Source organism: Nilaparvata lugens, chromosome 7 (assembly GCF_014356525.2).
Source record: "Nilaparvata lugens isolate BPH chromosome 7, ASM1435652v1, whole genome shotgun sequence".
Lineage (NCBI taxonomy): Eukaryota > Metazoa > Arthropoda > Insecta > Hemiptera > Delphacidae > Nilaparvata > Nilaparvata lugens.
This window is the reverse complement of record NC_052510.1, coordinates 62408320-62420845: the sequence shown is the minus strand read 5'-3', so window position 1 is coordinate 62420845 and position 12526 is coordinate 62408320. Positions and strand designations below refer to the sequence as shown.

At 35.7% G+C, this 12526-nt stretch overlaps 1 protein-coding gene across 1 annotated transcript in view; it reads right to left on the bottom strand.

Moving 5' to 3' along the window:
- The window catches only part of LOC111048470 (DNA replication licensing factor Mcm2), a 51915-nt gene extending 40016 nt beyond the window's left edge, over positions 1–11899 (bottom strand). Inside the window, exons 1-4 of the mRNA XM_039433350.1 lie at positions 11676–11899; positions 8739–8926; positions 6133–6296; positions 4392–4474 (exon numbers count right to left, since the gene is read on the bottom strand). Coding sequence (XP_039289284.1) covers positions 4392–4474; positions 6133–6296; positions 8739–8926; positions 11676–11681 — 441 coding nt within the window. The 5' untranslated portion in view covers positions 11682–11899. The remainder of the gene's footprint in view (positions 1–4391; positions 4475–6132; positions 6297–8738; positions 8927–11675) is intronic.
- Between the last annotated feature and the right edge of the window lie 627 nt (positions 11900–12526).

Sequence of the window (12526 nt, the reverse complement as noted above, 5' to 3'; positions counted from 1 at the left end):
CACGGTTTTCTCGAAAAAGGGCTTCAACGATTTTCTTCAAATTTATACCATAGATAGCTATTGATAAGCCCTATCAACTGACATGAGTCTCATTTTTGGGAAAATTGCAGGAGCTTAGTAATATTCTTGAGAAAAATGGCAGATAATTACTAAAAAACCATGTTTTTCACAATTTTCCAAAAATTACTTGACCGATTTTTTTCAAATTCATACCCTGTATAGTTATTTATCAGCTCCATCAACTGGCATGAGTCTTTTCCCTGGAAAACTAATGGGGGGTCCACCCCATCCTTGAGGAATGAACGTTGTAACCTCCTTCTAGTGCATGAGGTAGGTAGGTAGAGCAGTTTATAAAAAGAACACAGTCATAGTCTAGATATTTCATCTGTAGAACAGCTGTTTTGACGACTTTTGAAAAAATCATCGAATTTCACAATTTACACGAAGGAAAAAGTACTCTGAAAACAATTATATATACACATATAAAGTACCGGTAGTCTGATCGTAGTTGCAAATATTTTGCCGCCAATCGTCATTATGTTATTCCCGTAAATTATTCTCGTCTAAGAATGAGGCTTACAGTTCAATGAGCAAGGGAAGTTGTGTGAGTGTACCACACCAGATTTTTTATGTATGCACCGAATTTGATAATTGTTTTTTTGTTGTGTTCGTTATATTCAGGACCAGGTTTATGGCCTATCAAATTTATAATCCGACTTCAGGACTCTTTCCTACGGTCCTTCAAAGTTGACATGTAATCCTTATGGGAGAAGATAGTATGTGTGCTGGCCACACAGAAATAAAAATCAGCTGTTATAATCATTGCGTCATACAACAGCCGTCGGTAGATAGTAGACAAGAGTGTGTGCTGCTCCATAACCGCCCATGTTTTTATTCTAAACGCCCCGACTAAAAACAAAATGACTGTTCTGTGTGTAACCATCCTGCAGTGCGGCCTCAGGTTAAAGACTTACATGCTCTAAAGACATTGCTTATTTAGAATAATTATGCTGTCTTCGGTGTTGAGAATTGATTGATTTTCAGTGAATTAGTTATTTTGCAGTTGGAAAATTATCTATATAAATAAAATGCTGCATCGCGCCTCCTCAGGAGTGCATCCAGCTAAAGTTTGTCATGAGATACATTAAACTATTTGGCGGTACGAAGTTCGCCGGGCCAGGTAGTAAGAAAATAAAGATTGACATAAAAACTGAGACTACGGGAAGCCAATTTTCTGACTCCAGCTGTTTAAAGTCAAGAACTTGGCTAAATCCCGAGCTCGGAAACTGACCGTTAATTGATTGTATTAGTAATATGAATTTATTGTTGTATCACGTGACAAAAAATGAAATTCAAATCACTTTATTTACTTCATTGTACAATTTTACAATTACAAAAAAAGTTGAGTGCACTCCTCATTACGCTGGGCCTGCGTTAGGTGTGGTTAATTTTATTACAAGTATAATACAGATATTTTATTCTTAAAATACAGTAAATTGTGAAAGTTATGAAAAAAAATCTAGACGGTAGACAAATTCAACCCAGACTGTTCGCAAGATGTCTGTCTTCTCGGACTGTAGCTACTGCATCAGTTATCCTGGTTTTTAGCTGCTCAATTTCAAGTGCTAAGGGAGGAATAACGTTAAATATTGTGTTTATGTTCCTCCCTTAGCACTTGAAATTTAGTAGCTAAAAACCAGGATAACTGATGCAGTAGCCACAGTCCGAGAAGACATCTTGCGAACAGTCTGGGTTGAATTTGGCTACCGTCTAGATGTCTTCTGAGCCTCAAAAGGAGGGCACATAGAACACTTATAATAAATCATCATTAACTCGATACTTCTGTATTTTATGTAAAATTGGGAGGAATAACGTTGGATATTGTGTTTATGTTCCTCCCTTAGCACTTGAAATTGAGCAGCTCCATCAACTGGCATGAGTCTTTTCCCTGGAAAACTAATGGGGGGTCCACCCCATCCTTGAGGAATGAACGTTGTAACCTCCTTCTAGTGCATGAGGTAGGTAGGTAGAGCAGTTTATAAAAAGAACACAGTCATAGTCTAGATATTTCATCTGTAGAACAGCTGTTTTGACGACTTTTGAAAAAATCATCGAATTTCACAATTTACACGAAGGAAAAAGTACTCTGAAAACAATTATATATACACATATAAAGTACCGGTAGTCTGATCGTAGTTGCAAATATTTTGCCGCCAATCGTCATTATGTTATTCCCGTAAATTATTCTCGTCTAAGAATGAGGCTTACAGTTCAATGAGCAAGGGAAGTTGTGTGAGTGTACCACACCAGATTTTTTATGTATGCACCGAATTTGATAATTGTTTTTTTGTTGTGTTCGTTATATTCAGGACCAGGTTTATGGCCTATCAAATTTATAATCCGACTTCAGGACTCTTTCCTACGGTCCTTCAAAGTTGACATGTAATCCTTATGGGAGAAGATAGTATGTGTGCTGGCCACACAGAAATAAAAATCAGCTGTTATAATCATTGCGTCATACAACAGCCGTCGGTAGATAGTAGACAAGAGTGTGTGCTGCTCCATAACCGCCCATGTTTTTATTCTAAACGCCCCGACTAAAAACAAAATGACTGTTCTGTGTGTAACCATCCTGCAGTGCGGCCTCAGGTTAAAGACTTACATGCTCTAAAGACATTGCTTATTTAGAATAATTATGCTGTCTTCGGTGTTGAGAATTGATTGATTTTCAGTGAATTAGTTATTTTGCAGTTGGAAAATTATCTATATAAATAAAATGCTGCATCGCGCCTCCTCAGGTGTGCATCCAGCTAAAGTTTGTCATGAGATACATTAAACTATTTGGCGGTACGAAGTTCGCCGGGCCAGGTAGTAAGAAAATAAAGATTGACATAAAAACTGAGACTACGGGAAGCCAATTTTCTGACTCCAGCTGTTTAAAGTCAAGAACTTGGCTAAATCCCGAGCTCGGAAACTGACCGTTAATTGATTGTATTAGTAATATGAATTTATTGTTGTATCACGTGACAAAAAATGAAAATTCAAATCACTTTATTTACTTCATTGTACAATTTTACAATTACAAAAAAAGTTGAGTGCACTCCTCATTACGCTGGGCCTGCGTTAGGTGTGGTTAATTTTATTACAAGTATAATACAGATATTTTATTCTTAAAATACAGTAAATTGTGAAAGTTATGAAAAAAAATCTAGACGGTAGACAAATTCAACCCAGACTGTTCGCAAGATGTCTGTCTTCTCGGACTGTAGCTACTGCATCAGTTATCCTGGTTTTTAGCTGCTCAATTTCAAGTGCTAAGGGAGGAATAACGTTAAATATGTGTTTATGTTCCTCCTTAGCACTTGAAATTTAGTAGCTAAAAACCAGGATAACTGATGCAGTAGCCACAGTCCGAGAAGACATCTTGCGAACAGTCTGGGATAAATTTGGCTACCGTCTAGATGTAGTCCGAGCCTCAAAAGGAGGGCACATAGAACACTTATAATAAATCATCATTAACTCGATACTTCTGTAATTTTATGTAAAATTGGGAGGAATAACGTTGAATATTGTGTTTATGTTCCTCCCTTAGCACTTGAAATTGAGCAGCTAAAAACCAGGATAACTGATGCAGTAGCTACAGTCCGAGAAGACAGACATCTTGCGAACAGTCTGGGATAAATTTGGCTACCGTCTAGATGTAGTCCGAGCCTCAAAAGGAGGGCACATAGAACACTAAGGACCGGTTGCACAACAGCCGGTTAAATTTTAACCGTGATTAATTTCACGAGAACCAATCACAGAAGGCGCTTTTGGAAAGACGGCTTCTCTGATTGGTTCTCGTGGAATTGATCACGGTTAATATTTAACCGGCTGTTGTCCAACCGGCACTTATAATAAATCATCATAAACTCGATACTTCTGTGATTAATTTGATGTAAAATGGTTTGTGTGCACCATTTCTTAAAAAATAGAATTGCTTAAAATTGGGTCATTCTTTTTGAAACACCCGGTACATTGAGACACTTAGTTGAATGAAGATACATTATAAATACCTAATTACGTATTATTATAGATAAAATATAGCATAAGAAGATATCACATGGTATAGGTCGTTTATGTTGCAAATTTCAAGCCGACTTTTTGTTAACGCAAACCGATTACTGTCGACTACTGTCAATTATACTTTATGTCTATTATATTACTGACTATTTTGTTGGCGTGAGAGTGTAAGAAAGGCACAATATGAGAGACTACCAGCGTCACATACCTTCAAGAAAAATAACTTCTGGGACTATCAGCTAGAGTTAACAATGAAAATTGGAACATAAACGCCCTATACCATGGGATATCTTCTTATGCTATCTTTTCCCTATGGTATTATTAATTACCTCTTCATCAGCCACATCTCCAGTAGCAGCTTTTTCGGCCATCCTTCGTTTCCTTCGAGGTCCTTCATCGTCATCACTTTCCTCTGCAATAAAGGATGAGCCAAAATTAATAAATATCCTTAAAATTTTAAATTAATGGGATAAAAATATGATTAGAGTTCACTAAGGCGTTGCACCATACAGTCTGCTAGTGCTTATGAAAACAGTCTCGAGCTAGTAGAGTAGAGTCATGGTAGAGTACTAGTTTCTAGTAGAGTAGAGTGGTATAGTAGAGTGGTTTTCAGTAGAGTGGTATAGCACCGTGGGATAGTACTCTACCACTTGCCTTCCCCCACCACCGCTTCTCACTCTACTCTACCACTACTATGCTAATGGAAACAGTCACGAGCTAGTAGAGTAGAGTCGTGCCGTAGGCTATCAAGTTTAAGGAGTATTGTTATTTATTAAAAGTGTTAATAAGTGTTCAAGAGTTAATTTATTGAAAAGTATTGAGATTTTAAGGTTAGATCTGTTGTTTTATGTTATGTCTGGAAACTGTGATCATGCGCTGTTCAGGAAATGTTCCAAGTCATCAAACTAGGAGAGTGACATCTGATTTACTAAGACTTCCTAAATCATATACCACTTGTTTCCAGAAATCGTTTACGTATTTCTTAGCCCCAAGTTTTTCAACAATATTCCTCTTGGAATTAAGAGAACACAAAATCTACTTGTTTTTAAAACAAAAGTTCTTGGATGACTTAGAGGTCTTATGCCTGACTATCTAGAGACCTTATTCAATTTGGTTTCATAGTTAAAATACTCTGATAATGGTGGTTATGCATTGGGAAAATGAGCTGGGATTGTAAAGTGAGCATGGTTAGTGTGAATGTGTGAGTGATTGGTTGCTAATTTTTCTATTTTTCTACTTCTCTATAAATTCATAAATTATCAGATATTTTCTATTTCTCTTCTTTTTCTACTTCTCTATAAATTCATAAATTATCAGATATTTGATATTGATTTTGATTTGATATTCATTCCTGCTCGCAGACGTAGAGTTTTGTACTCTCAGCAAGCAGAATTTTCTATCCAAATTCACAAATTAGTCCTGGTTTAGCAAGTTCGAATATTCTTGTCTGAAGTTATTGTTTAATAAATTAGACTTTTATTATGTACTTTATAATTATTAACTTATTACTCTAATATTGTTAAGCTGTATGATTTTTTTTCTCATAATTTGTAAATCTTGTGAATTGAATTGAATAAAATTTGAATTTGTTACACAACACACTTCAACTACTATTCTCAATTGTAGTGAAAACAGTTACTCGACCAAGTAAGTAGAGTAGAGTTAGCTCGGTAGAGTTAGTATGCCAGTTACTCGACCACTAACTCTACTAGTGAAAACCAGGCTTTATGGCAGTTTTTTATTGTTCTTGACTTGTTCACTTGTGGCCATGTCTATGTAGTATGTCAACGTCATGAACAGAACACATTACCATTATAATTGTATTTTAATTTATTGGAAATAAATTATACAAAAATAATTCAACTCGGTTGTACAACAGCCGGTTAAATTTCAACCGTGATTAATTTCACAAAAACCAATCAGAGAAGGCGTTTTTGAAAAGACGGCTTCTCTGATTGGTTCTCGTGGAATTAACCACGGTTAAAATTTAGCCGGCTGTTGTGCAACCGGCAAAAAGAGGTTTATAGCTTGACACTAAAACAAGAAAGAGGAGTACTTGGAAAAGCTCACCGTAGATTAGATCGAGATCGCCGCGTCGCGCCGCCTCCTCGCGGTCGCGCCGATTCAGCGCCTCTTCGGCTGCCCGCCGGTCGCCCTGCGACATCTCGTCGTAATCGTCCTCATCGAGGGCTGCCATGTCGTATCGATCCAGGGCGGGCATGGCGCGGTAGTCCCTGAAACAAGTCACACATAATGAATGAAATGTTATAGTTTATATAGCATCAAGTGCTCTCCACATCCGTTAAAGACGCTTTTTTATTTTATTCACCTTATTGTTTATTGTAAAAATCTTAAACTGTTATTGTTACTATAATGAAGTTCACGGAACTCATTCCCGACACCCAGTCTGTGGGGAATATTCACTATGTAATTTTGTCTCTGCTGCTGTATTTACTTATTGACGTGACAACGTCTTATAAATTGGTTTGCCGGGTGACACTTCAAGAAACTGCGTTATGTTCCCACGTTATGCGCTCACAATGAGAGCGAGTGAGAGCGTTCGTTTCGGTTCACGGTCGTCTGGAAAGAGCACGAATAGGAGCAGTGGCGAGCAACGCAACAGCAGCCCGAAGACATTCACCTGGAGAGAGAGTGAAACGGAGCAATCTCCTGCGACTGCGCCACTACTTAGTGAATAGGTTATGTGAATAATTATAAGTAAATAGGTATAAGCAGAGAAAACTCCTATAGTTGTAATTCTGTGGTATAAGTGTAAGTATAATAGGTAAGTGAATAGGTAATGTTGTAGTAATCACAATGTTGTGGTAGTTTTCAATCACAAAAGTAGTATAAATCGTTTCTCAGCCAATAATAATTTGTTCAACTTGGAAAAATGACTGCGACTTGCTATGTAGAAAATTGAATCGAGCACAGTTAGCCACCTAAGAGCGAGAGAGACAGACTGATTTTGTTGAGGATGTGTGAAGGTAAAAATAAAATTTGTTAATATGAAATTCAGTGCGAGATTCTTTGTATAAATTAATGTTTTAAATATAATTCTTTGTATAATAAATGTTTTAAATTGTTACTATTATTTCATCCTTCTTCCTACTATAGAAATGAATACTCACATTAAAATTATTTTACCACTCAAAGTCGTTGTCACGTAAAACTTTCGCCTGTATACCAACTTCACAGGCAACTATGCAATTTTTTTGTGAATAAGATTATTTGATGGTTTAAAGTAAATTTATTGTTGGAAAGACATTGTAAGAGGATTGTATGGTGAGAGATGTTGTGATATTTCTCAATAATTGAAAGAATAAGCCGTTAATGTTGTCAATACCACCATATCCTATTATATTAAGCGAGCAATCTCTGTATTTTTATATTTATATCTGGTTATTTATGTTCAACGAATCTCGAAAACAGCTCTAAAGATTTTCACGAAATTTGGAACATAGTAGGTTTATGATATAAACATGCGATTGCACTAGGTCTCATCCTTGGGAAAACTAGCTGAACGACATTAAAAGGATAACTCTCCTTGGCTGAAACAGCTGTGGATAGTAACAAAGTGAGTGAGCGAGTGAGTATGTGAAAAATCAAAATATCGCATCCCCGAAATTCATAAAATGACATATATCCAGCTGTGAAATATTAACACGATCATTTTAGAGAATTCTGTTCTGTTTATCAATAAATAAAAATAACGAGCGAGACTCGGTGCCCCGATATTGAATATAGTGGTATTGACAACATCATCAAATCAACGCCATATTCTTTCAACATTGAATTCATTATAATATTATTATACTTGAAGATGACTCTTGGAGTCTAAACTAGATGTGTTGTGATAGAATATAAGAGTACTTTATATAGGCCTATTCAATTAAAATTATGTTTTAATACTTTCAGTAGCCCTAAAAATAAGGGAGAAAAACTAAGGGCGGTTTCCGAGCTTGGGATTTGGCTATGTTCTAGACTTTGAACAGGTGGAATCACAAAATTGACTACTTTCCGAAACGAGGCGTAGTCATAGTCATTTCCATAGTCACGTTGGAATTAAATTTCGAAAAACTAGAAAATTTAACACAACATAAAATAAAGAGAAAATCGTGTAAATTTTCAGCTATTTTGAATTATTTAGAGATGTTTCATTTCGTCAAGGAAAAACGTTTCCAATTATAGAAATGAGAAAATGAAAACTGCGACTACGCCCCGTTTTAGAAAGCCAATTTTCTGACTCCAGCTGTTTAATTAAAGTCTAGAACTTAGCTAAATCCTGAGCTCGGAAACCAGTCCTAAGAAGTTTGAAAATTGACGTTGTGATGTGAACTTGACCATACTTTGGACATTTAATTGGCCCAAATTTGGGAATAGTAGAAGTAGTGTCAGTTTTTCTTCAATCTTTCTTTCTATATTCGTTATTCAAATAGATGAACAATCGTATAACTTATAGAATAGAAGCTATTATTAGATAGATAAGATATATTAACAAGATAAATATGTTAAAAGTTGATAAGTCTCTACTCCTAGTGGCGAACAAGTGTTTCACTTATGCCAGTAGTTCTTAACCTCCAGCCGTATTTTACAGATAGTTTACATAGATATTTAGAATAATTTAATTTTAATTTTATTTCAAGTCCAAGAAATAACAGGAATATTCCACTCACGCTTCCATCCCATCACCAACCAAATCCTCTCCGTCCCCTTCATCCTCCTCCTGATCGGGAGCCCCGATGCTAAGCGGCTCCCCCTCCCCCAGGAGGTCACTCTCGTCCTCGAAAGGCTCCTCCATCTCACGGGCGGGCGAAGTCTGCCGCTCGGATCGGCCTCCCGCTGCTGGCGAGCTTGGTAAACTCTGCGAAAAGTTTATAAAATATGTATAAAATGGGAAAATGATATTCATTCATGATACATGCAATTAGTTGATAAAATGTGTATAAAAGTTGAAAAACACCAAACAATTCATTTATTGATTCAAGATACACAGCTATTTATGGAAATATTTGAGGGAAGATCATCATTTATTGATTCAAGATACACAGCTATTTATGGAAATATTTGAGGGAGGATCAACAGGAACACCCCAGAACTACAGTGTTTACAAAAAAGAATTACCCGGTTTTAAATAGCTATATTTATTAGGAAGGACTCAACACTAACAAATGGCTTTTTAAAATAGCCTACTCACAAAATATTGAAGTTTACGAAAATGCATCATAAATTTTCAAAATGTCCTCCATTGGCTGCACGGACGACATCTAGTCTGTTCGGAAGTCGTTCTAGTCGGACAACGTTGGAGAGGGCGTACAATACCACAAGACCAAGCTTTGACATAAACTCAATTAAGTTTCTTGGCGTGAAAATTGATACCAACCTGACTTGGAAATGCCATATAACATATATTTATAAAAAAATCAACAAGGGCATCTTCCTTTTACGTAGATTATGTAATATTGTAGATATGTCTGTTCTAATGAGTGTTTACTTTGCCCATATTCATAGCCTTTTCTATATGGAATCCAGCTGTGGGGCAATGGCTCAACTACTGACATCTTGTTTAAATGTCAAAAGAAAGCAGTAAGAATAATTTGCCACAAGGCTCCTCTTACTCCATGCAAATCATTATTTATTGAACTCGGACTATTAACACTGCCATCATTGTATGTATTGTCATGCTTGATTTCAGTGAAGAAAACTGAAAATGAATATTGTGTTAACTCTAGGATACACCAACATAACACTAGACATAGGAATAATATAAGAGTCGAGTATTGACAATTTACAAGTTCTCAGAAAAACTGGCAATACATGTCAATAAAACTTTATAACGCTTTGCCTGAAAATATCTAAAGAATGAGCTCTAATAGTTAGGCCTACTGTAAATATTTGAAAAAAGTACTGGTCAATGAATGTTTATATAAAGTTGAAGATTTCTTTGTAATAGATTTTTTAAATTGATGTTTTCTGTGTTATTAATGACGTTGTTGTAACATTTTAATGTTGTGTGACAATAAATAATTTGATTGATTGATTGATTTACACTCTTGGCTTCTAGGTCTCCTGGCATAACATCATGCGATTTTTTCCTGTGAGGATATGTGAAACAACATGTTTACGTTCCTCCCTTACCTCGTGACATGAAAACCCGAATATTAGCGGCTGTAACTTCAGTGACAGAAGACACCTTACGCTCAGTGCCGGTTGCACAACAGCTGGTTAAATTTTAACCGTGATTAATTCTACGAGAACCAATCAGAGAAGCCGTCTTATCAAAAAGGCCTTCTCTGATTGGTTCTCGTGAAATTAATCACGGTTAAAATTTAACCGGCTGTTGTGCAACCGGCACTCAGTTTGGGAAGAATTAAGCTACAGACTAGATGTCGTCCGTGCAGCCAATGGAGGACATATTTAACATTTATGATGCATTTTTGTAACTCCAATATTTCGTGAGTATTTTAGAATGCAATTTGTTAGTGTTAAGCCCTTCTTTCTAATACATATAGCTATTTAGAATCGGGTCATTCTTTTTTATACACACTATATTACTTTCAGGCCCGGTTGCACAAAAGCCGGTTAAATTTTAACCGTGATTAATTCCGCGAGAACCAATCAGAGAAGCCGTTTTATCAAAAACGCATTCTCTGATTGGTTCTCGTGAAGTTAATCACGGTTAAGATTTAACCGGCTTTTGTGCAACCGGGTCTCAGAATTTTTATTCATATTTACACTAATTATCATATTCAATCATTATAAGAACCTGTAGAATATGACTGAAATACTCTATTGAACACTTCCCAGATAATAATCAACTGCAGGGGGAAGTCTAGAAGGGAAGCTTCCCAGAGACGGCATATAATAGGACTATAGTCAGGAACACGTTATGATGGCAGTGGAGAAGGATAGGAAAACAGCGTTGCCGATTATCTACCTTGCCACTGCCTCCTATATAGAGGATAGCTGATACCAGTATATCGGATGTATTAACTGTCATTTCTTGTTTAAAATAATCAATTATAATTATTCGTCAGAAAACATATTTCTCAATGACTTGATGATAAATTTTCATGATTTATATTGAATATTTTGTCAATTAATTTGAACATTGTAAAAAAAATGATCTGGCAATGTTGCGGAGCTAGGAAAGGATAGCGCTATCTGCTTTGTTGAATGATAGAGGAGGATAGCAACATCAATGTTGATCAAATACTCTCATTATAACCTTCACCTCACTATAGATACTAACCAACTGCACGAGAAGTCTCAAGTCTAGGAGGAGAGTTTTCTTGAGACAAGAGATCTAAGTTAGGGTCTTCAACAGTTTTTGACAGAGAGAAATCAGTTTTTAAGTGTGTTTAGTCTGCTTGTTTTTAATTGCAAAACAGTAACTTTTTAATAAAATGGGGTATTTAAAAGTGAATTCAGGTGCAGTAGTACCTTAGGTTTCAACCTAGTAAAATGAAGGACACAACCATCATTATCAAAAGATATTACCGTATTGTAGTGATTGATTGGTCAGTTGTAAGAAATACAGTCTGAAAATTTGAATGAGCAATAATTGAATATTGATTCAAATACCTAATCGAGAAAAATTGAGTTCTACTTACAGACATGTTGAGAGCTTATATTGTTCTGTGGTGCAAAATTTAAGAAAACTAAGGCTTCAATTGTAAACGATAACAATGGTAAAAAACAATAACAGTTGAGAAGTGATTGAACAAAAATTTATACAACTATAGCAATAAAATAGAGGAAATCAACTTAGAAACAAAACCACTTGTTCTCCAGTAGCTTGTTGCTTTGTTGCAGTTTTTTGCTCTTTGAACATAACCTCAAAAGCTATAAACGCGCGGGAACTTGGAGGTCATGCGAGAATAAATTTTTTTGGTTATTGCTCATCGAACAATTTCAATAGTTTTTTTTGTCAAATCTCATGAGTTCTTCCACTAAAAATATTGTTTTATAACTGTTTTATCAATATTCCCTTTAAAATATGCCTTTATATTTCTTTGTGATACAAATCGACAATCAAGATGGCGTTGATTAAAAGAAAAGTGTAAGCTCCTGCTACCTGTCGGAAGAAGCCGGAACTAACTACTCCATTGTTGGATGTAGCGGCAAAAATGAATTTGACAGAAAACAGACATCTTCTTACTTTCTTCAAAATTGAGGCCTTATTTCTCATCGTATGAAAACATTTTAAAGAATGAAATTTCTGAGAGATAAAATTTACTATAAGACTACATAGGATAAAAGCACATACTGCAGGAGGTTCAATCACAATAATTATAAATTGAAGGTTACTTTCTATTGTGGCTTACATTTTTCGAGTAAACTCAATCAAATTATACATTTATCGATTGAGGAATAGAGAAATTAATCAATGATTCTGATAGAACGTAGTATTTTATACAAATTATGTCTTTTGACATTTTCAAAAAGGACAAAAGATAAATAT